Source organism: Vanessa cardui, chromosome 14 (genome assembly GCF_905220365.1).
Source record: "Vanessa cardui chromosome 14, ilVanCard2.1, whole genome shotgun sequence".
In the NCBI taxonomy this organism is placed as follows: Eukaryota; Metazoa; Arthropoda; class Insecta; order Lepidoptera; family Nymphalidae; genus Vanessa; species Vanessa cardui.
The window spans coordinates 6,227,483-6,251,603 of record NC_061136.1 but is presented as its reverse complement, the minus strand read 5'-3'; the positions used below and the strand labels follow the sequence as shown (position 1 = coordinate 6,251,603).

Here is a 24,121-nt window from a genome sequence, read left to right as displayed (position 1 = left end):
ACCATTCCAAACACCGCCAATGCGCCATCAAGCTTGGAAACTAAGATGTAATGTCCCTTGTACCTGTAATTACACTGGCTCATTCACCCTCCAAACCGGAACTCAACAAATCCAATGGCGGCAGAAATCCTAATATAAGTATGGAAGGCAGACGATCATGCACAAAACCCTACCATACGTATGTACCATATAGTCTTCACTCTTTTTATGTCATTAAAAATGTATATTAATTAATTATATAAATAATGAAAATAAATATAATGGTCTGAATGAACATTTTACTTTTTTAAATATAATACAAGTGCCGAAAAGCAAGTGGATATGAAATGGAAAAATTGCAATTGTGTAAATAAAGTTCTGGATCCATATTCTAAAGTTTAAACGGTATAATCCGAACAAATGGATAGACCACTTCACATTCGGGTTCGATGAAGCACGTTTACGTGTCGGTCGAGTTATCCAGGTTTATCCGAAAATAACCGTTTCAATTTAGTTGCATTGTATTTTTTTCGTATAAATAGTGTAGAGTAACTGCTTTAAATAAAGCGTTTTTTATTTTTCATACACATCATCTTGAGCAATAAAACTTGTTCTGATGTTAATTCATTTGCAGGTTAATTTTTGAGGTACACAATTGTTTTAAATCCATGACATAAAGGTACCAAACAGTTTTTAAATTAAGATAATGTACCTAACTAATTTAATAAATTTTACTTGGCAGTAAAATTTATTAAATTAGTTAGGTAATAAGAAATCATGCTAACATTTTATGGCTTATGGACATAAATTTTAATTAAAGGTTTTAATCAGTCAAAATTCAATTCAGAAGGTTATCGCGCTGTACCGATCTAGATAGCATTGTTCGGGATAAGCGAATTAGTGTTCGCGCTAACTCAAATTATCGTGACCGCTACATTCATACTGCTTTTGTAACCTGCTGTGTGCGATACAGAATTCCAGGGTAATATCTGGCTTCAATAACACTTGCTCCATTAACTCTCTCGCGCCCGCAATAGACATCAGCCAACTTAGTAATGTATCCCAATTAACTCATTACCGAATTTCTACTCTAACATAAAGCAATAAAGTCAAAATTAGCTTGCATTACATTCAAGGTAGTAACTTCTATCACATCCAGAATGAAATAAGACAATAATGATGGTAAAGGAATGTAGGAGATATATACAAAAAGATAAGAGTCATTTTGGGATTGCTATAATTAGCAATGTGCAAGACCAATTTATTTTATTTCATGCGAGTCCAAATTGCGGACAGTTAGGTTAACTGTTGCTAGTTCAGTGCTTTCTGTCTATGCTATTGTGTTACTCGCTGATATATTGCTAAGCAGATTTAGACAAAAGCTAATGTCAGGAACGAATTATCACGTTCAGGGGACGTGAGTCTTAAGCTTATTACATTAAGTATTGTTAACAGAGCAGTTTGTTATACACATACAAGGTTTGTACATTATTAGTTTTAAAGTGTTCTCGTCGCGTTTCGCTCCATAATATACATGAATTATTTTGATATTGCGTTAGTATTAAGTACTGGTGTCCATAAATTTTCAAAACAGATAACCCCTTTATAGCAGGAGCCGATGAGATTCAATAAAATATTGTTGGTTTATGTCTTAGTTTATGAGCTATATTTTATAAAAATAAGACACGTGGGAAAGCGCACTAGGTAGCGATTTTACAATGGCTCCGTCCCTTGTTTATTTTACGTTTACTGCCGTTGAGAGCGCTGCTCTTGTACGAGTGGAAATGGGAAATTCTCTTCATCTTCTTATAGTTTTATTGTTTAGTTATTATCTTGCTTTATTTCAGTATATACACCGAATCACGCTTCACTTACTATTAATTTGTATTGTCCTAAAACTTTATTATCACTACGTATTATAAAACAATGTACCCTGTCCGACTCTGTCTGGCTGTGTGTTCACGATTAAATTCAAAACTACTGAGCGGATTTTCATGCAGCTTTCACTAATAAACAGAGGAATTCATAAGGAAGGTTTAGGTACAACATTTATTTAAGGTTTTTATGTAAATAACTTGAAATAGAACAGACAATTGTTAATCATGTCGGAAAAAGAACAAAAAGTATATAAATAGAAGGTAAAATATTAAAAAAAAAACGTATGTCCATCCGTCACTTATGTTGAGCAGACACTTAGATAACGAATTACAATCCAACAAATTTAATCCTTCATGCAAGCTATGATATATAAGCGCGTATGAGTTACGTAAAAAGCAGTACTTATCCTAACTAAATAATTATATAATAGTATCGAAATTTGCGTATCTTATCTGTAATTGAATGAAAACGATAATGAAACGCACACAATCCATTGCAGTGTTGTGACGGAACGTGATCACTTCGTTATAAAGCACAAAGTTTGAAACGTGAAAATGTGTATTGTGATAATGTAAACTAGTTGCTAAGTCATGCAATAGTGTTGTGTGTTATGCACGTGATGTCCCGTTGAATGGGCTAAGTTTAATTGAAGTTCGCCTCTGATACCACCTTTGTTACGGAGGCTGTATTCACACTGCTGTGGAAGTTTGAAATTATGCGATTGTATTGCAATTCTAATAAATCTTAATTTTACAATGGTAAATAAAATATCATCAGAACTAGAACTAATACCACATAATACTACTACGATACTTTATAAATAGTTTTTATTAGATTTTGAATTAAATTTACTGATTATCTTATTTAGTCGAACATAGCTTATTAATTATTTTATGTCATCAAACGATCGCTATATTTGTACTATGTGCCACGTCACGTAGTCAATAATCAGATGTCGATCAAACATAGCATAGTAAATCATAAAATTCTTTTTAACGCAATAGTCAGATAAGAAAGGACCTTTATTTTTTTTTCTATAAATCTTCAATGTCACTTCTTGTTTTCAGTTTATACACTCTTTATAATATAAACATGATAATGATGTTTTTTTGCCAATGTTTCAAGTTCATATAAATGATCACACACAGATATACCTAATATAGTAGCCCAAGTATATGCAAACACTCTCATAATCCGTTAGCAAGAATAATGGAAGTACAGAAAGAAATTAGTCAAAAGAATATTCCGAACATTTCAGGTATTCAATAGAACAGCTCGATAACTGTTTATTTGCCGTTTCTTATTTTGAATCCAACTACCTATTTAGCATCTAACAATCCAATGAGGCAGTTAAAAATAAATTCAGAGAACGAAAAGAGGATGTACCGAAAATCATAATATATCCCATTAATTATAGTAAACTTTACAATAAAGCCCAAGCCGTTAATATTGTAATTTCGTATTAGCAGAATACCAAAACAAATTTATAGTATATATTGGAATGGCCAATTATGGTAAAATATTGGTATTTCACAAATTTCTATTGAAACATGCGATAGTAACCAATTCACATTACATCTAACAATATGCCTAATATATGCATTAATATATTTAAAACGTTAATTATATTTACGAGCTTCAGTTTAGCTTCAATTATTTTCTATTAATAATTAAATGCTCCTGTAATTTCAAGTTTAACTAACGTCTTCTAAGGGTAAATTTATTCCTCTATGAAAAGTCTTAAGTCTCAAATATTAAGATTTAAATAACACAGACCATACAGATTAGACGTAAAACCCCCAATATTTGAAGCTTTAACTATAAGAGACTTTAAATGTCGCACTGCTGTGCTAAGGTTTGTCGTCCCTTTAGGGTTTGGAGTTAATTCAGACACGATGCTCTTTTGCGGGGCCGTGGCTTGCGTGAGTGCTGCATGTGGAGGATATTGCCCATAATCGCCACGCTGGGCAGGCGGGTTGGCGATCGCAGGACGTAGCTTCTCGCACCGGTGACGCTGCTGCCCGTCATCGGCCTGTGGTATTTAGCTACGCCTATTTTGTTGATGGTTATACCGCCATCAGTCGGTCGCCAGAGCCTCGTTTGCTGGTTGGCAGGATGCACCACGGGCAGGTGAGGTTGGCTTGGGGCACTAAGGTGTAGTGTGCGCCCCCTTACATCCCAGTGGCGTGCACTTGGGGAGGCCTATGTCCAGCAGTGGACAAAAACGGACTGATGATGTGATGATATGCTCTTTTGGCGAGTAGGTCAGACACATGAAGATTTTCCACGCCCGGTTTTTCCTCACCTTCTAGTATGAAATGAATTGTAAACACAAATTAAGCACGCGGAAATTCAGAACTGCTCGTCTAGGTTCGAATCCATTATAATTGCTTAAGATGCACGCGTTGTCAAAATGGATTCATCTTGCAGAATTAATGAATATCTTATAATGAAGAATTTGTTTGCTGATCTGACTATCTTTCAAACTATAATCGAACAAAGATCAATACGAAATGAAACCCTTATTAAATAAAAAGAAATTGTATTCTTGTATAATAAAAACCTTTTGCTTGCTTATACCGATACCCTCTCTGTGAATGCTACCTTACATATTCGCCAGTCACAAGTACAGCGAACCAATTCAAAAGCGGCCTGTTTACTCTGGCGACTTCTAAGACCTTAACTTACACTTCATTTAACTGCATTTCCAAGAAATAAATCATAAGTCACTTATATTGCTTTATAGCGATCGATTGTATAGGATTGAAAATAAAGTTATACGTAAAGATTCTCATTACGCCTTTTTCTTATGAGTGTTCAGCATATGATGAGATTTATCAAAATAAATATTATATCAAATATATTGTCTTAATTGAAACAATATGAATGTCTTTCATATAAACAAAATGAGGCCGTCAGCTGACGCCCAACAGATGTTTCACACATTAGTTTTGATGATTATTAATAATATACGTAAATATATTTCTATACAAAAATTTTTTGTAACGTGCTTAGTATTATTATGGCAATATACACAGCATGCGTGGCCTGTATTTTGTAATGGGAGTAGAGAACAGCTGTGACGAGGCTTGACGGTATATGTGCGTCATGCCGTTTACCTTAGTGGAATACGAGTCAGGCTTACAAGGTGCGGTAATAGATATTTCCACATATTTTGTTTAATATAAATCACCGCTAATACAATATTGTTAAACAATGCACTCAAATTAAGACGAGCGCTGTTACTGTTTTCTTTTACCATTTGTCGAAGGACTTTTCTTTTGGAGATACATTAAATTGTAAAAATAAAAGAAGATGAAAAATCAAGAAAAACCTACATGTATTGATGTATCCAGACGCATTAAAAGTACTCATTTGTAGTATACGTTGATTCGAGTCGAGATGGCCTAATGGTTAGAACGTGCATCTTAACCGATGATTGCGAATTCAAACCCAGGCAAGCACCGCTGTTTCATATGCTTAATTTGTCTTTATAATTCATCTCGTGCTCAGCGGTGAAGGAAAACATCGTGAGGAAACCTGCGTGTGACAAATTTCATAGAAATTCTACCACATGTGCATTCCACCAACCCGCATTGGAACAGCGTGGTGGAATATGTTCCAAAAACATTCTCCTCAAAGGGAGAGGAGGCCTTTAGCCCAGCAGTGGGAATTTACAGGCTGTTGTTGTACGAACGAACATATATATTTTTACGCATTTATTTACATTTCTTTCGCAACTGAAGTTAGTTGATGCTGTAATATCATTTTTTGACGTCATTTCCTTTCAATAAAAGTTACTCTACGCTCCTACACAACAAAAATAACTCAGCATTTATATCCGTGAAAAACATTAAATACAGATTTATGTTCTGACAACATGTGTTTTGGTTTAGCAGAGGTCGATATATGAATTAACATATTAGAGAATTTACATCACAATCAAATGGGATAGAGCTGGCGCGGATCAAATAATACCATTCGTTTTAGAGGATCCAAACTAAAAGCCATTTTGTAATAACTGTCATGTTCATATTGCTGTATTCCAATATTGACAACATGTTATGCCTCTAAATTGGTTTCTGTAAATTGACGCACAGTTTTATATAAATTATGTTTTTTTATTTCAATTTCTATGGTGTTATAAATTTAAATTCAATTTACACATAATTTATTGAATAGAACTGACACGGAATAGGGGATTGGAACTAAATTGTTTTTTTTTCGGCTGCAGAATTTTTTTGTTAAATTACATTTGAAGTGGATAAACATAAACTATTTCGATATTGTTTTTAATATCAAAACGAATTATTAGTATAAGAAAATTCTTAAAATAAAAACGTTTATGAATTGGACGTATACGGTCCAATAACATGTAAACTTTAATATCACTACATACAAAAGTCCCAGGCCGCGTCTGTCTGTCTGTATGCTTGCGATAAACTCCAAAACTACTGAACGGATTTTAATGCGGTTTTCACTAAGCGATAGTGATTCATGAGGAAGGTTCATACATATAATTTATTAAGGTTTTTGTGTAAAGGAGTTGAAATAGAACGACAATTGATTAACACATCAGAAATAATCAAGCCGCCAGAGATTACAACCACCGGTGCAAAGCCGGGTCGGGCCGCTAGTATAGAATATAAACTAAAATAAAATATATTAAAAATTTGTAAAGCTAGTTTTCTTTCAATATTTCTTAAAGCAACGTTCATTTTATAGCATTCAATGCTACTTAAAGAAAATTAGCACTTTCAAGTTCCTATGAAGTCGACTACAGAAGCCGTTGCGAATACTTTCATTCCTTTGTCGAAGATACAAAGGAGCTTATTGAAACAGGATAAACGGCTGTTATCCAATATCACTAAGGCGACGCGAACTTTGAGAGTAAATTATTATCATTTAGATTAGTTCCCCGCGTCTGCATTACCTGCCATCGACAGATTTTACTTCGAAAAGATTCCATTTTTGTGCCATTTTAAGATAAATTTAATATTTTTGAACTCCTTCATACTGACGATAAGCGATGCATCCGTAATCTAAAACATTTATAACATTATTTATTCTACTTAAAATATTTCAGGGTCAAATAAAATCTAAAGTAATCACACTTGTGATACAGTAAAACTTTAATTAGAATGTTGCATATAATAGCCAATGGTAAAATATGCGTTCAAAAATTGAACATAAGTTTTACACGAGTATACGAATTAGCTGCGAAAACTTTTCTAACTTTATTGATATGTTTTTATTGACAACGGTCAATAACCGACAAACAAAATAAATGAAAAAGGCGGTGGGCTGTTCCGTCTTAGTCTATTTATACTAAGAAATAATTTGTCAAAGTTAAGTTTAGCATATTTTTATATGCCACTATTTGCCATATTTAGGATTATCTGCTTTTACTATTAGTTCATAATCATGAATTTTCGTATATTTTCAAAAATGTATGTAACTCACCAATGTTACTTGATTTATCTCAATATCAGCATTTGCTGTCGAAACGCTTTGCCCTTGGAGTAGTGATGCAAAAAACTTCATCAAAAGTATAACACTCGCCTCATTGCCTCCACTGGTGACAAGAGGGCTGGTTCGTTTTTTGCCCAGAGGATCGGAATTGCGATTCAACGGGGAAATGCTGCTAGCATTCTTGCCACCACTCCGCGAGGTCAAGATTTATACAGTAACTAGTTTTAGTTCATATTTGTATATATTTAAACATTTAATTTTGTTAATTCTTATGTTAATAAATTAATTTATACCAGCATACTTGAACTCGATTCAAAGTATATTGTATGTGTTTCTTGTTCCAGATTCCTGACAAAACTAATAATATATTTGACATCAGTTTACATTACGACAGATTGTAGTTACATGATGAACTTGTATAAGCTCTATATTTATATGTTGTAGTATATTGAGTAATTTTAAAGTATATCATGTTAATTCAGATATCAAAATTCGCAGCAAAAACGTATTGAAAGTAAACGCCTTTGAAACTATAACCATCTGTTATTTATATTAATTATGTTCTTTAATTTCTCGTATAATATTTATATATAAATTATATCTGGAAGAATTAATAGACTTGTTGGTGGTAAGTGGTTACCACCGTCGATAGACATTGACGTTGTAAAAAATATTAACCTTGCGAGATAAAATGTTATGTTCTTGGTTATTTTATTAAAAAAATAGTCAGATTACAATCTGTCTCGATAGATTACAATATAGCGAAAAAAAAATGCATTAAATTGCAATCATATTTCACGGTTCATAATATTGTAATCTTACGGTAACATATATAAGCCTGTAATTACAATTATTAACTCACCGTTCATACCAAAACACAACGGTACTAAGTATTGCTGTTTCGCAGTAGAATATGTGCCTAATGAGTGGTATCCATTTGACCTTGTACAAAGCCCTGCCAACAAGTAAACTGATACTGTTATAGGTTCACGAAAGCTTTATGTGTAAGATTTTATATAGTTCTCCAAAATGACTTCTGAAAATTTTTGGGACAGCTATCTTTAATATTTAAGCTATTGATGGGTTGTATTTTATTCTACATTGAAGTCATAATATTTCACAATCTTTAACATCACTCACACCGATAGAACGAGTTATGTTATCAAACAATATTTCATTCCAATCAACCAAATTGTAGATTCGTTAACATAACTTTTGAATTTGCACTCATTAAAAATCTAGAGAGGCATTTGAAGTGCAAATTATTCCGTGAATGTTAGAGAAGCTTCCATTTGACATAAGCAGTGCAATTTCGAGGCAGTGCATAATAAGCTATTTACGCAAATCTGGCTTCCGATGAATGTATAATGTAATCAGTACGAATGCGAATATGCGACAAGCTAACCGTTATTAAACGATAATTGTTTCATATTCAAAAACGAAAATTTTAACGAGAGTAAACACTGATACACATTTATATTTAGGGATGTCGAAAATTCGATTATATCGATTATGTTTCATTTCATTTTTATTGACGGAAAAGTAATGAAAATACAGCCTAAAATGATAAAAGGAAATATATGGATAGACATTTTAATCCTCCTTTTATATAAAAATGATTATCGCAGTTAACAAAGTGATATAAATAATACAACACTTTCGATTAATTTTACTCGAAACTTCCCTATCACCCTACGGACATCCCTAACACCTATATAAATTTAATTTAGGCAAAAATTAAAAATACGTAAACTGCGTCCATGAAAACAGCCTAGATAATATTTTAATTAAACATTAATTCGGTTGTAATAAAGCGAAGGATAAACATAATTAAAAATGCCAGCGGCAGCGTTCCCAATTTTCCCATAATATAATTAAACATAAATAATTGAAGGGATTGGCGGTTTTGTTACCCACATTGATTCTCAACACTTTCATGCGTCTTAAACTTTATGTAATTCTTCGGAACAAATTTTTATTCACCACAGCCTCGTTATTAGTCCTACTAATTTATTTAAGCCGACATTGCCCTGCGTTCATCTTAACCGATGATTGCGGATTCAAACCCAGGCACGCACCACTTTATTTTCATATACTTAAAATGTGTTTAACATCTCGAACTCGTTATTATTTTTTTGTGAGCGGCTCGAGTTATCGACGATCAAGCCCTTACCGATCACCTTGACCTTTGGCTTTGCGTAGAGATGTTGGATCACTCTGCATCTTCTACCGGATTTTACACGGGGAATGTTCCGAGGAATTGTTCGGATTAATCCCGGCTGCTGAATTTCACCTTCGGACTGTCAAAATTCGAAGTTTCACCCACACCACCTTGATGTCCGGAAATCCACAAAGCGCGATTACTTAGACATTTTCTGCCTCGCACATCCACTTTGTGGAACCAGCTTTCTCCGGCAGTTTTTCCCAACCGATACGACATGGGAACCTTCAAGAAAAGAGCGTGCTCCATTCTTAAAGACCGCAACGCACCTGCAGCCCCCTGGTGTTGCAGATGTCCATGGGCGGTGGTAGTCACATTCCAAAAATGTATGTTTTATATTTATTATTATAATTCCTAGATATACCTAAACAATTTTATATTTAGAACTCAATTTTTTTTATGTTAAAGGTAGCAAACGGTCAGGATCTCATCAGGTCTCATCTGATGGAACTACTACTGTCAATGGACATCTGCAATACCAGGAGGCTTTGCTTGTTACCGAATTTTAAGAAATGTGTTCTTTTAAAATTACGTTATATTTAATTTTAAGAAGTAATTTGGAATAATAATTACATAAATAGACTGTCTTTGAATACACTTCATATATAAGAAGGGACATTCGACTTACAAGTCGATATTAAAGCCAAGCCGCATTTATAAAATTTTGTTACAAAGCACATTATCAAAAACATCTTGGATTGAAAGCTCAAAATATGTATACAAATATGTACCTATATATATTCACTTCAATCAACTTCAACTAATTTTGTCTGGAATTAACGTAAATATTTCTTCGAATGATAAGATTTTACAAAATTATGCAAAAAGATACCCACAGAAGTCGTTATCAACGAGTTCAAAGGAAATTCACGCTACCAATAAATTTGAAATGAAGCTATGACTTTTCCCATTGGCGCCGGAAAGAAATATTGTTAGTAAAGATGGATATATGTATTTTTTTTTAAATAAATGAATGAGTTTTTTCATTCGAATGTAATTCTATAATGTTATAAATGTGAAAAATGGTTTCAATTTATCTAAACATGATTATTTATAATTCAGTCGGAAATATAACTTCATATCCTTTAAATTTATATTAAAATAAACGTAAGAACATATACCTTTCTATCTACAAAAAACACTATATTAATGCTGAAGTTCTCCGAATACGAGAACAACATTTAAATAAATTATAATTAAAATTTGAATTGAGAGCAAGTTTCAGAAGTGTTTCTCTAATGAGAACTCAAGAGGTGTAGTGTGAAACATTTATGTATTACGGCAATGAATACTTGAAACCCTGCCTTAAGCTCCTTACGGTAGAGCAAAGTCCACTTCTATAATTCGTCTAAAACGTAATGATAGCTTATAGCATTATAAGTAAAATCGTATAGAGTAAACTGTAGACTCGCCCAAGTAGATAATTACATACGATTTGCAAACAAATTTTAAAAAAGATTTTTTTTTTAATAGAATAATATTGCTTTTGAGTTGTTTAACAAGTTCTGGTTACATTTATAAATAATCTTCTGAAACGTAACAGCACTTTGTTTTGTTGTTTTTCGATTACATAAGTACACAAGTAGAAGAACGTTACTTGTATCTCACATTATCCTTATTGGCTGTTCATATGCTTCTTCAAAATAAAAGCTAAATACGAATATAAATGACTACAAATATTACAAGTAACGCTACTGAGATAAAACATTTTTTTAATTAATTAAAATATAAACACAGAGACCAAATGGAAAACTCACTGGCACACCATTAGCGAATTACCTATTTATTAAATCCCTCACTAATCCTTGTCCAGCACTTTGATACGCTAACGATACTAATGCGACCCAAAATAAGTCCCTCTAATGCCACAAATTTAATTGCATTTTCGTTACTATATACTTAATTCTTAAAAAAACACATATATTACGTAATATACTTTTATATTTTAACATATGTGTTATAAGTTTATATGTGTATCAGCCTAAGATTTATACGTTATGTACGTAATCGAAATATTTAGTCAATTTTATAAAAGCAAAATTTTAAAAAAATGTGTAAAAGTGTAACAAAAAAGCCTAGTGTACTTTTCACCATCCATAAGGAGGCCAGACTCGTGAAAAACCCGTAGACATTCGTAGCGAACCGGTGTGCCACTATCATTTGTAGCAACAGTTGCCTACGGCACGCGCTACGCTACGCTCGTATTTGCGTAAACCATTCCGAAGTCGTTCGTGCGCGAATAAAATAATACGTACACGACAATTTGTTTATTAGCGTATAACTTAAATACAAAAAATAATAATAAATGTTTTCAAATCCATTTAACTGATATCGTTTTGAAATAACGAAATTATAAAATATTAATAGTTATGGCTTTTTTAAGAGAATTCGTAATATTATACTGTTTATAAGTCTACGAAAAATGAGAAAAATTATTGTATTTTGGAGTTTCCTTTTTGTCAATTTGGAAGGTAAATTTAATAATACTTATAATAAAAATTTCTTTTACACTATTAAATATTATAATATAAAATTTGTATTTAGATATATTGAGGAAATTAATGTTTTGAATCAGTGGCGTAGCTAGGTGAGGAAGGGCCCCGGTGCATAGAAAAAGAATTGGGCCCTCACCCCCTCTTTAACTAATAATTACCTTTTAAAATTATAGATACCAAATAAGAAATCTTGTACGCAGGGTTATGATTTTCTAGCTTCAGAAGCTTAAGGTTTAGTTTAGAGGGCCCCCTGAACTCCGGGGCCCTGGTGCACTGCACCACCTGGCCCTACGATAGCTACGCCATTGTTTTGAATAGCGAATATGATGCACAGAACAATAAGTTAATTTCGTCGGTTGTTATCGCACCTGGAACATTAGAATTTCTTCTCGATCTCTTAATTCTTATGATAATTATTTTAATTGTTGTAATTATTTAATGTAATGTGATAATTATTTAAATTAAAGATTACCAGTATACGGCTCTGCAAACTATATCGCATTGTATTAAAAGTGCAGAAACCTAACAAAATATTATGTAAATTAAAAAATATTAAGCTTTAAAGATACATTTAATTTTTTACATGCTCATTAAGAACTAATCTTTCTAAAATTTTGGTAATTTCTACGTGCCAGTTTTATCATTATCTAATTTTAATATTTTACGTTTTAGTGTCAATTTGTCTTCGTGTGGTAGGAATATCAGTTCCAACTCTCAAGCAGAGAGGTGAGTCAGTTACCTTCACTTGCGACTACGATCTTGAAGGAGGCAAGTTATATTCAGTGAAGTGGTATCGTGATAATGAAGAGTTCTACCGTTACATGCCACGGCTAAGGCCCCCTCAACATGCACATAAATTAGAGGGCGTGAGAGTTGATGTAAGTCAAAAAGTTATTATTTTTAGATAGAATTACTAATTTATATATTACTAACTAAATTATAAAGATTTCTTTATTTCATTACTCTTTTATATTTAATATAAAAGAGTAATTAAATATGTCATATAATATAATATGTTGCTTTTCAATCGTAAATTACCCTTATAATGTTAATTTACATAAAGTTTTTTTTTTGGTTTGTAGTTTTAATCTTTTAATAATAAAAAAATGTGCCTCAAAAAACTTTTTCCGTTATTTCTTTAAGATCCATAAGAAAGACATTTTACGGCTATAGGTACAGTTTTTTTTCCATATTATTTTTTATTTTTATTTATTTACACAAATACAATATCTAAATAATAACATGAAAAAGAGCATCAATACAAACAAATATATATCAAAAGGGGGCTACAGCCCCTGCTTATATAACTTGAATACTTCGAAACACTAAAAATACAATTAAATACAGGTATTTTTAATATTAGCATTTTACGATGAATATTTATCGAATATAAAATAACTTAATAAATGAAATATTTAATTGTGGTGCAATATATGTATATTTTTATAAATTAATAAATAATTTTTGTTCTTTATGCCACAGTTAGAGAAATCTAGTGCTCGACGTGTACATCTACGAGAATTGACTTTGAAATCAAGGGGTTCATATCGCTGTGAAGTTTCAGAAGAAGCTCCTTCATTCCATTCTGCGCAGGCGGAGACATTTATGGAAGTTTATTGTAAGTAATAACGAATATATATCGAGTTATACAAAAATAATAAAAATAATTTAAACGCTTTTGTTACGAATGATTTCTTATTATTCAAATATATTTAGGTTGAAACAGGGAATATAAATAGAAAGTATAGAAGATTTTATTTTTACAATTAAAACCCTTCAACAACAACAGCCTGTAAATTCCCACTGCTGGGCTAAAGGCCTCCTCTCCCTTTGAGGAGAAGGTTTGGAACATATTCCACCACGCTGTTTCAATGCGGGTTGGTGGAATACACATGTGGCAGAATTTCTATGAAATTTGTCACATGCAGGTTTCCTCACGATGTTTTCCTTCACCGCTGAGCACGAGATGAATTATAAAGACAAATTAAGCACATGAAACAGCGGTGCTTGCCTGGGTTTGAACCCGCAATCATCGGTTAAGATGCGCGCGTTCTAACCACTGGGCCATCTCGACTCCTCGAATTAAAACTCTTACTCGATAGATATTTGAAAATTTCACTACCTATAACATTTCGTATAACAAATTTCAGATTTTCCACGTGAAAGTCCTCGTATAGTTGGACACGAACGAATATATGAATTACGTGAACCACTCGATGTTAACTGCACCTCTGCTAAAGCGTTCCCGGCGCCGGATTTGCAATGGCTCATAAATGGTGAAAAGGTTGTATAGGATTTTAAAATATATTGTTATCTTTGACTAGAAACGGATTATATTGAAAATTGAACGTTGGACAATGAAATGTATTAATACTATGGTGATATGATATATGAATTATTTCTATAAAATATAAATATTTATTTACAAAATAAAAACCTCATTTTCCGAAGTCGGTTTAGAAATGTACAGTCAGAGTAAGAAAATCTTCGTCAGATTTCAAATTCATTCCTTTATCAAGTCTTAAACTCTTATACATTTTATTACCTTATTGTTCATCTCCTTTTGAATCTTAACATCAAATTATCGCGACGCAATATGTCAGTCTCGATCGGTACAGCAGATTATCAAACATACTGAGCACACGAAAATAGATCTTAAGGTGACGAACCTTTTCTTACCTCGACTGTACTTGTATTTGTAATGTCAGATAGTTAATGATATGTGAATTATTTTAATAAATAATTATTTATGGTAATGTTGACGTTTCTTGCGATTTGATTGTATCCTAGAAATTACCTTTTACATGTGGTAATCAACAGGTCACGGAAAGTTCATGGCTAATACCTTACGACGCCGTACATGCCACTCAAGGTTTAATGATGTCTACCCTCGGTTTGCGAGCCCCCGCTAGACGTCACATGAAGATACGCTGTGTTGCCATCATTGGCACGCATAAACGAGAGCGAACTGTGTCAATAGGTATGTTATTTCATTGGAAATTATTTCCTTAATTGCTAATGATATTAGTGGCGAATGACCGAGAATTATTCACAACATAAATATACCTACATATAAAAAAAATTGTAAGTGAATCCAACTATCATTCAAAATGTCACATGTAGCCAAAAGATCTATAAATTATAAAGCTTGCATTGCATCAAAGAAAATGTTAATCAAGCTTTAATATATAATTTTAAAATATGATACGATTACTTAAAATTTAAAATGTGTACCATGTATAATATGTAAATAATTACACCACTAATTTGGCTTTTACAGAAACAAGCTCTTCGAATTGGAGAGGAGCGCCGAACATAAATTTAATAATGCTGATTGGATGTGTCAACAAAATTCTCCAAATAATGTCGTGATAAATTTAATTACTCACATTATATTATTTTATTGTAAATAAATAAATCTCTTTTTTATTCGTGTTTTAATACATCAGCGGAAAAAAATAATAGTAATTGGTCAGTTAATTAAATTTTAATTCAATCTTATGTTATTACATACAAAATGAATGGAGACGAACTAATGTTACAAGAATACAGACTTAATTAAATTAAAGTGCTATTTAAAAAAAAATCGATATACAGATTTTCATAAAAAAATATATTTAAAATTTAAGTTTAAAATATAAGAACATACCAATAAAGTTTTTGAAACATGTAATTTTAATGAACTATATCTATAATTTCATATATCATGGTTCTTCATATTCTATGGAAAACATGAGAAAATCCATCTACACAATTTAACCAAAATGCATACTAGTTCCAAAAAAATCCATCTTACATGTATAATGAACACTTACAGAAGTTGTTACTGTTCTGTATATCAGTTATAATGAAGACAGATGACAAATTACATTAAATTTTAAAGACTTTTGTATGATGGACGTAACAAATAAAAGTGTAGATAGAACTAAATACAAAGAAAAAATACAGAATTATATATTTGTTACAAGATAATGAATAGAATATTATAATCATTTTTCATGTGACTGAATTATTCTATTCTATCATATAAGCATTTACATGATATTTAAAATCTTTAAGATCACATAATCAATACATACCTAACAATATAATCAATGAAATGATATTGAATTAATTTCTCCTAATTTCCTTTAATAGTAAATAACATTAATATATTTAAGTTGCAGTAAGAATTAAATATCTCTTTATTTTTAACAAACATTTTATTTTCCAGACTTTTAACTGTATCATTAATCTAAATAATTAACATAGAGCTTATTTTACTATCATATATTTTATAAGCAATTAAATGATAATCACACAAATTATTTTAATGAAAGAACAAAAATCATAGTTATTGTAAAAAGCTCTCGCAAAAATATAGGCACTGTGCTTTATAATCTGCTTAACACTATAAATTAGGTAAATCTGAAGAGGGGAATCAACCTTCCTGACCAAAATCTTCCATGAACTTCTTCAATTTTATCATATCATCATCGTTAACAGTTGGTTTTGAAGTTGCTAGAGACCGGAGCATATCTGACATAGTAACCGGTGGTTCCCCAAGTTTATCACTTGGTACATCCATCCAAGTCATTTCCATAGCTCCAGGATCACCAGGAGAACATGGTGTCAAAAGATCATTGACAATTAAATTGGGGTCAGTAGGACTAGGTCCAGTGACTTTCTTAAAATGTGTTGCAGACTGCACTTTACGAACAGGTTGCATCAATGCATCACGAACAACAATACTTATATCAGCTCCAGAATATCCATCAGTCTTCGATGCTAATACTTTCATATCTTGTTCTGTTAACTGATGTCTTGTATTCCCAAGGTGTAACTTAAACATGTCCAAACGAGCATGTTCTTCTGGTAATGCAATATAGATACGCTTCTCAAAACGTCTCCTTATAGCTGCATCAAGGACCCATGGTATGTTTGTAGCTCCAAGAACTAAAATACCATCCATATCATTTCCTACACCTTGCATCTGCACAAGAAACTCTGTCTTGATTCTTCTAGCTGATTCAGATTCATTATCAGAACGAGATGAGCACAAGGAATCAATTTCATCAATGAATATGATGCTTGGCTTATGCTGACGTGCCAATTCAAACAAATTTTTCACTAGTTTTTCTGATTCACCAAGCCATTTTGAAACAAGATCAGATGATGACACAGAGAAGAATGTTGAGTTGTTTGCTTCTGTAGCCACAGCTTTTGCTAAGTATGACTTACCAGTACCAGGGGGTCCAAACAAGAGGATTCCCTTCCATGGAATTCTCTTACCTGTGAATAAGTGGGGAAATTTGATAGGCAATATGACAGCCTCCTTTAACGCCTCTTTTGCAGCCTCCAGCCCAGCAACATCACTCCATTTAACATGCGGCTTTTCCACAACAATGGCTCCCTCTAATTTTCCCTGTAATTTTTTCTTTTCCGGGTCATCAGAGTCACTGTCGCTGTCACTTTTTTTATCTTCACTTTTGGAGTTGGATTCACCATCCTTCACAGGCTTTTTTTTACGATCTTTCTTAAGATATTCCTTAAGTTTTTCTGCCCTGTCCAAATATTGTAAGCACTTAGCTCTTATACTTTCTTTAGCTCTTTCACCCTGAGCCTCATATTTAACAGCGTGCAGAAAATATTCTACACCATGTTCGTAAAGTCGTAAGGCTTCTTCATAATTTTTATTTTTGTCCTCTTCCGTAGCTTTCGTTACAAGATCAATGGCCTTTTGTAAGGTGTTAGATGAAGCCATTCTTGTGCTTTAAACCTGTAAAATTCGTTAAACATTTAATTACAAACATCGAGTATGTCAAGAATGTTATGTTTTTATATGATCCAATTAATTATTAATCATCATCGAATGCATTACAATTACAGGCTGACACATACAATATATCCGGTTAAAGACAATACGAGCTTACATAATTAATAGAATAATGGCTTTTTCATGATTTATGTACAGCAAGAAAAAAAAGAGCCTATAATTGAGCACAAATTTACGTTTTCCTTCTCGTATGCATGTAGATTGTAGTATGACAAATTGTCTGGCAATAATCTACGAATTTGTTTGACATAATTAATGATTATAGAAATGTTTAACTTATACCCACCATTCAAAAGAACAACTAATCTTGATATTCAACAAGTCACAATTAAGTTTTTACAATCTAAATTAGAATTGAATACAAACTATAGTTTAAGTTTACTCATTCAACCAATGTTTTTTACAAAACCATCTATGACAACATCATTAGTGTTGCTATAGGTAATTTAATATGGAGTGTTGCTACTTTACAGCTATGTGTACAACTACACTAATAATTATAAACATTGAAAGACAATATTGTTCTATTTAATTCTGTTTTATATCACATGGTAAACATAAAGTTTTAATTGTAACACATACAAACGACCACGCAACGATATTATAAAAATGTGAACTGATAAGTTCAATAATAATAAACTACAGTTCCAACTGCAATTAATAATTTGTAACAATTAACTTTATTTGATAAGGTAAAATAATTAAGGTATGCAAGTATTTGTTTTTCTCTAAGCATATATAAGAGTAATATAATTTTAGAGAAAATATTATTTTTCTGTATTCTATTTCAGTACAGGTAGCTTTGGTATATGCATTATGCATAGGTGTATATATATAGATTGGTATTTGGTCATATTATAACGCCTAATAAGATAATTTGTAGTACAACAGAATAAAACAAATATTTTGTATTAAGTTTTATTAATATATATGATGTATTAAAAATATGTCCTAGTTATCCATTGTTGCTTTATATAATTTGAATTTATTAACATATTTCTTAACCTCTTCTTTTGGGTAAGGTTTTAAAGCTATACATGTAGGTATATTTTCTGGTTGTTCAATCCATAACTTATGAGATATTGAATTTTCTTTTAATTTTTCTGCAATTTTTTTCAAGGATTCTTCATTAGGTACCTATGGATGAAATAAGAATGACAAAGCACGAAATATATTAAAGAAATATAAGAAAACATTTATAAATAACTTATCTTGTTAATATTTAAATTACATATGAACATAACCACTGTGCAGGTGATTAAAGTTGAATGCTAGGTGTTCTTAAAAGTCCTCTTTATATGGCTCTTACACAGGCGTTGAGTGGAAATGGTTTGATTCTACTCTGACAAAAAATTAATACCCTTATATGTTAAATATTTATCAAAAAATACAAAAAAATTGCCATGACATAATATTAAAAATCTTCATTTTAAAATGTTAAAAAAGGACATTTGAGTATATACTTACTTCTAGAACAACTTTATGCATATTTTCTAAATCATTGAGATATTGTATTGTATGTTCATCTTCTTTAAATATATGGAGAGCGGCTGTGGATGCATGACATGCCTGTGCCACTAAAGCACCAACAGACCATCCCAAATCTTTAAATAAATCACTTCTAAGGAGTATATACTGAACGATGGAAGTAGACATTGTAACTATATCTATATTAAATGATTAATTGGTATGCTCCCTACAATATACTTTTGCTTAAAACATACTTGTTGCAACCACTTACTGTGATGAATACTAAACTCTGAACTTCTATAGTCTGAATAATAATAGAGAAAAGTTTAAACCTATCATCCGTCAGCACTGAGCACACGATCCGTCCAGTCACACTGGTCACTGTCATAGTGACATCTTGAGTTAAAACTTAAAACAGCAAAAACGAATCACTTAACTGTCAGTGTTGTCACTGTTGTTAAGACTGACATCCTTTATTGTTTTTTAAAGTGAACAGTAAAAACAAATTATCTACATGTTTATCTAAAACAAAATTAAGCCTCGTACAAAAATATATTGTTATTAACTTAAGTTGATAAAGCCAAGCCAATCAGTCTAGTAAATAGTAATGTCGTATTAATATTACTATAATTTAAATTTTGTTGAAAAAAATAATTTTTTGAACATTATGATATAGTTATTACAATTTAATGTAAAAAAGGTAAATTTTGTTCATTTTACGAATTAAAAAGTTTTAAATTATGGCTTGTCAGTCGAATTTAAAGAAGGCTGAAAGTCTAGTATCCAGAGCTGACTAATAAATTGAATAAAACCGAGATTGACATTTGTTTCGACAATGTTATGAACTTCTGTCGTTGAAATAAAAACGCTTGGGCTGCATTAATAACCAAAGAAAATATTTTGTTCTCTGTTTTAATAACTACAAATAATAGTATTAATATGGCATCAGGTCTTGAGAACTATATTAACCAAACAGTTTCTGTGATAACCGCTGATGGACGAAATTTTATTGGTACTTTAAAGGGATTCGACCAAACGATAAACATTATATTGGATGAATCCCACGAACGAGTATTTTCATCGTCCACCGGAGTAGCACAAGTTGTACTCGGACTTCATATAATTCGAGGCGATAACATAGCAATCGTCGGTCAAATAGATGAGTCTATTGACAGCAGATTGGACCTTGGTAATATAAGAGCGGAACCTTTAGGATCTATTGTACATTAATAATTATTTAGGAATAATATTAAAATATTTTTTGTAAACATGCTGTTTTTATTTTAATATTTTGTTTTTTCATGTACAAACGGTAATTTAGGACTGATTACTCATACACTTGTTTATTAATATGGGTAATAAAACAAAATTTTTTGTTAAAAGTTATTTACATTTCATTGTAATATTTACAACACCTTATTACATCTAGTAAAATGGAATTCATATAACCTAAGCCCAATGAAATTGCTTTGGTAACTCAATAAAATACTACAGTACTATCACTAATGATAAAATTTCAATCTATTTGCTTTTACTTTTATAAAAGTCAAATGAATACAACAAATAAAATTCAATGAAAGAAAATGAATTCATAACATAATAGTTGTACATAGATGTTTTTAGCTTTTAAATGTATGATTAGAACACTTATAGTGATCATGTTATTGATGATAATTAACTTGAATCTAAAAATAATCAAGTACAATTCCTACAGACCATTTAATCAACCCCTTAGTTCGTAATATTTTTGTTTTATATCAAGCTCCTTATAAAGAAGTATATTCTTTATTACTTGATGGCTGGCTCATTAGAACTATGTCATGATGCCTGGAACAACAAAATCATATTACTATTTTAATAACTGTTTTTTGTATACAATACTAGCTATAGTGCATACTTTTAAATACACGTAAAAGAAATACAAACTTACCTACTTGCTAATGTACTAAATGACATTTATAAGCTTACTGATTATTATCATACATAGCACTTTTAATAATTAAAGTAAATCCAAAATGATAAGTGATAACAAGAAAGATCAAATTCCAAACCTACGTAGGTTTGGAATTTGATCTTTGATCATATAGCATTAATAATAATCTTGCATCTACTTGTAAAATAAAAACTAAAACAGTATAATACCTAAACAACAGACTTATAATTGTGCGATCAAGTTAATCAGATTTAATTATCTTAATGTCTATTCCATGTCTGAAATTAAACAAAAACTATTAATATATTCTTTAAGAAGCAAATTAAAAAAATCAAAGCCAAATTTATTGTAGGTAATAAATTTGCAGTTAAAGAGAATATAAAATTTTAATCATTTGCATTATACCTTTGCATTTTCTCCTTATATTTCTGTGTATTATATTTTTGGAAGAACTGTTTTCCATATTCAAATGTTGCGATCATAATAGCACAAGCTGGAGCAACCTTAAATATTCGAGGTAACAAGCCAGTGAATAGCCCTCTGACACCATGATTCTTATAAATAGTCTTTGCTATGTCTTTCATATTCGAAGCTCTCTGATGCACCTTACCATCTGCAAATTATGTGAATTGATCATACATATCGATTATTTTTTTATTTTGTGTAGTAGTAGGTTTTATTTTTAAAGAAATACATTCATTTTTATAAATATATTACTCCCACATATATAAAATGTAATAGGGAACTATTAATTAGTCTCACCTGTGTAAATTTCTTTTTCCCCTAATTCAATTTGTTGGTGAGTTTTTACAACATCAAATGGTAAAGTAATAAAAGCTGCAATCTGTAAAACAACATAAATAATTTTATTTTGCTATTTGTAATTTGCACCATACATTTACAGGATATAATCTTTTTAAAGAAATTTCAAATACATACACTGCCAGCTACTGATCCACAGAAAAAGTTAAAAAGGAATGTATTTTTTTCTGACTCCGGTTTGTTGAACAACCTCTTTGTAGTTTCAAATGTGGACCAATATAGTCCTGTAAGATATAAATGAAATCACTAATATCAGTAAAAAAATTTTATCTTGCTTCACTTGAAATACTGTTTTATCACATTAAAACCATATTGTCTAAAGACAAGAATTTTACAAAATAATTTACCTGAGAATGGTACATCCCTTAATAATGTAGATCCTAGTCCACGAAACAGTCCTCTGTAACCTTCATACTTTAAGACTTGGCGTAAGGCTAAATTAATTTCTGCAACAAAATAAATTAAAATATCAAAGACCTTTTCTAGCTTTGTCTCTTTCAACTTGAAACACACTTCAATCAAGTTCATGATATTTTTTATTTCATTATAAAAAAATTAAACTAATAATCACCAGAATAAGTCAAGTTCTTAGATTGCATTTTTGTTCTAATTAATTCTAATGGGCTGAAAAGAGTGACAGCAGTTATTCTTGCCGTACCACCTGCTATCATCGGAATCCACATAGGTTGGCCACCTAAAAAAATTTAATAGTCAATTCACAGAGTGTTATTATTAAATAGGTGTTATTATATATGTGTTCAATAAGATTTGTTATATAGCAAAACATTCTGAGCCAATTTTGTGTACATTATGAAAAGTCATGTTGTAATAATGTTCATTTTATTTTAATATTATACTTACTGTTGCCAGTAATGTTGTTGTACAAATTTTTCATCCGAAATCTAAGTTGTTCATATGAGACAAAATAAATTACAGTACATGGAAGTGCAAGAATTAGAGTAGGACTAAGGCCAGACCATAATGCTGGTACCCCTTCATATTTAGCAATTTTGTAAAAAGCATCCTGTAATAAAAGTAAAAATAAAAACCATATGAGTCATTGGTTAATTTCCATATCTTTGTTTCTCATCTTCATTAGATCTTGTTGGTTATTGATAATCTATTTTGAGTTTTGTAAGATGATATACAAGAATAGTAAACTCACCATCGTTCCATGAAAATGAACTCGTCTAGGTATCCAAGCAGTTTCTCCGCAAGGACAAAGATGTTCCATTAAACCATTGCAATACAAATAACATTTATTTGATAATAAAGCCTTCTGTTGTGCTTGTAACCTTATTTTTACTACATCCAATGGAGTCACTGCAAAGTAAGAGTTAATCATGCATTGAGTCCATTGTAAAAATATTACAAATCATATAAAAAACACCGGAAAACTCACTAAACAAGGAGGTTATTAGTGCACCAGAGCATGCTGATGCCATCTGTTGAAAAGGAGTTATACGAAACTGGGGATCGTCTTCGCGAATCATGGCATTTGAGGTACAAATCTAAGCTTATAATGACAAATAAATTATAAAACAATATCTTTTAATTATATTCGATCAGATGTTTTTTCTGTCAAATAAAATGTCAAACAGTCTATTTGTATACCATAGAGCCAACATAAATCAGTGAAGTCTGATTTCATATTATTTGAAGGCACGAAAAAAGTGCTGTCTATCAATTATGGAGTAATATCACCTATTTAAATATTTTTTATTTGCTATTAACTTTATACCTTAAATAATATAAATTTATACAGATTTTGTAATAATTAAACATTTTGTACTTTTCCTTCATAGAGTATAATGTTTTGCATATAATCAGTGTTACATCTCTTTTCATTTATATATTGGAATGTAATATTTATTAATTTCATTTTTTGGTCATGAGATGTGTTAGTAGCATTAATTTCTCCATGTAATATATGTTTGAATTTAAAAACATCCGGGGGTTTTTATATATTATTATATATTACATCCCGGGATTTAATATCGTAGTGCACCTAACTGTAGGGCTTACTTTTAGAATTA

General features: G+C 31.2%; 5 protein-coding genes across 8 annotated transcripts in view; 2 read left to right on the top strand and 3 right to left on the bottom strand.

Moving 5' to 3' along the window:
* Nucleotides 1-15,474, top strand: part of LOC124535394 — an 83,243-nt gene extending 67,769 nt beyond the window's left edge. Inside the window, exons 2-6 of the mRNA XM_047111602.1 lie at nt 12,718-12,923; nt 13,528-13,663; nt 14,196-14,329; nt 14,866-15,025; nt 15,326-15,474. Coding sequence (XP_046967558.1) covers nt 12,718-12,923; nt 13,528-13,663; nt 14,196-14,329; nt 14,866-15,025; nt 15,326-15,417 — 728 coding nt within the window. The 3' untranslated portion in view covers nt 15,418-15,474. The remainder of the gene's footprint in view (nt 1-12,717; nt 12,924-13,527; nt 13,664-14,195; nt 14,330-14,865; nt 15,026-15,325) is intronic.
* Nucleotides 15,475-15,517: 43 nt separating this feature from the next.
* LOC124535048 (vacuolar protein sorting-associated protein 4) lies at nt 15,518-18,311 on the bottom strand. Its single transcript, XM_047111075.1, has 2 exons — nt 18,147-18,311; nt 15,518-17,803 (listed from the first exon to the last, which is right to left on the bottom strand). The coding sequence occupies exon 2, from the start codon at nt 17,786-17,788 to the stop codon at nt 16,466-16,468; it is 1,323 nt and encodes a 440-aa protein (XP_046967031.1). The 5' UTR covers nt 17,789-17,803; nt 18,147-18,311; the 3' UTR covers nt 15,518-16,465.
* Nucleotides 18,312-18,766: 455 nt separating this feature from the next.
* Nucleotides 18,767-19,791, bottom strand: LOC124535050 (putative peptidyl-tRNA hydrolase PTRHD1). 2 transcript variants are annotated; one of them, XM_047111078.1, is made up of 2 exons: nt 19,328-19,701; nt 18,767-18,997 (listed from the first exon to the last, which is right to left on the bottom strand). In XM_047111078.1, exons 1-2 carry the CDS (start codon nt 19,514-19,516, stop codon nt 18,812-18,814), a joined length of 375 nt encoding a protein of 124 aa, XP_046967034.1. In that variant the 5' UTR covers nt 19,517-19,701; the 3' UTR covers nt 18,767-18,811. The 2 variants fall into 2 exon arrangements, 1 of the variants encoding a protein (XP_046967034.1); XR_006966779.1 differs by having other exon boundaries at nt 18,978-19,202; nt 19,328-19,791.
* A 356-nt stretch (nt 19,792-20,147) lies between these two features.
* Nucleotides 20,148-20,600, top strand: LOC124535051 (U6 snRNA-associated Sm-like protein LSm8). The gene has a single exon (XM_047111079.1). The coding sequence runs from the start codon at nt 20,270-20,272 to the stop codon at nt 20,558-20,560; it is 291 nt and encodes a 96-aa protein (XP_046967035.1). The 5' UTR covers nt 20,148-20,269; the 3' UTR covers nt 20,561-20,600.
* Nucleotides 20,601-20,669: 69 nt separating this feature from the next.
* On the bottom strand, nt 20,670-23,703 carry LOC124535049 (probable mitochondrial glutathione transporter SLC25A40). 3 transcript variants are annotated; one of them, XR_006966778.1, is made up of 10 exons: nt 23,488-23,703; nt 23,251-23,408; nt 22,947-23,109; nt 22,657-22,779; nt 22,433-22,531; nt 22,203-22,309; nt 22,026-22,107; nt 21,669-21,876; nt 21,261-21,541; nt 20,670-21,157 (listed from the first exon to the last, which is right to left on the bottom strand). XR_006966778.1 is itself a non-coding variant. In XM_047111077.1 (10 exons), the coding sequence occupies exons 1-9, from the start codon at nt 23,576-23,578 to the stop codon at nt 21,505-21,507; spliced, it is 1,068 nt and encodes a 355-aa protein (XP_046967033.1). In that variant the 5' UTR covers nt 23,579-23,703; the 3' UTR covers nt 20,672-21,157; nt 21,473-21,504. The 3 variants fall into 3 exon arrangements, 2 of the variants coding, with proteins under 2 accessions (XP_046967033.1, XP_046967032.1); XM_047111077.1 differs by having other exon boundaries at nt 20,672-21,157; nt 21,473-21,541; XM_047111076.1 differs by lacking the exon at nt 21,261-21,541 and having other exon boundaries at nt 20,675-21,157.
* Between the last annotated feature and the right edge of the window lie 418 nt (nt 23,704-24,121).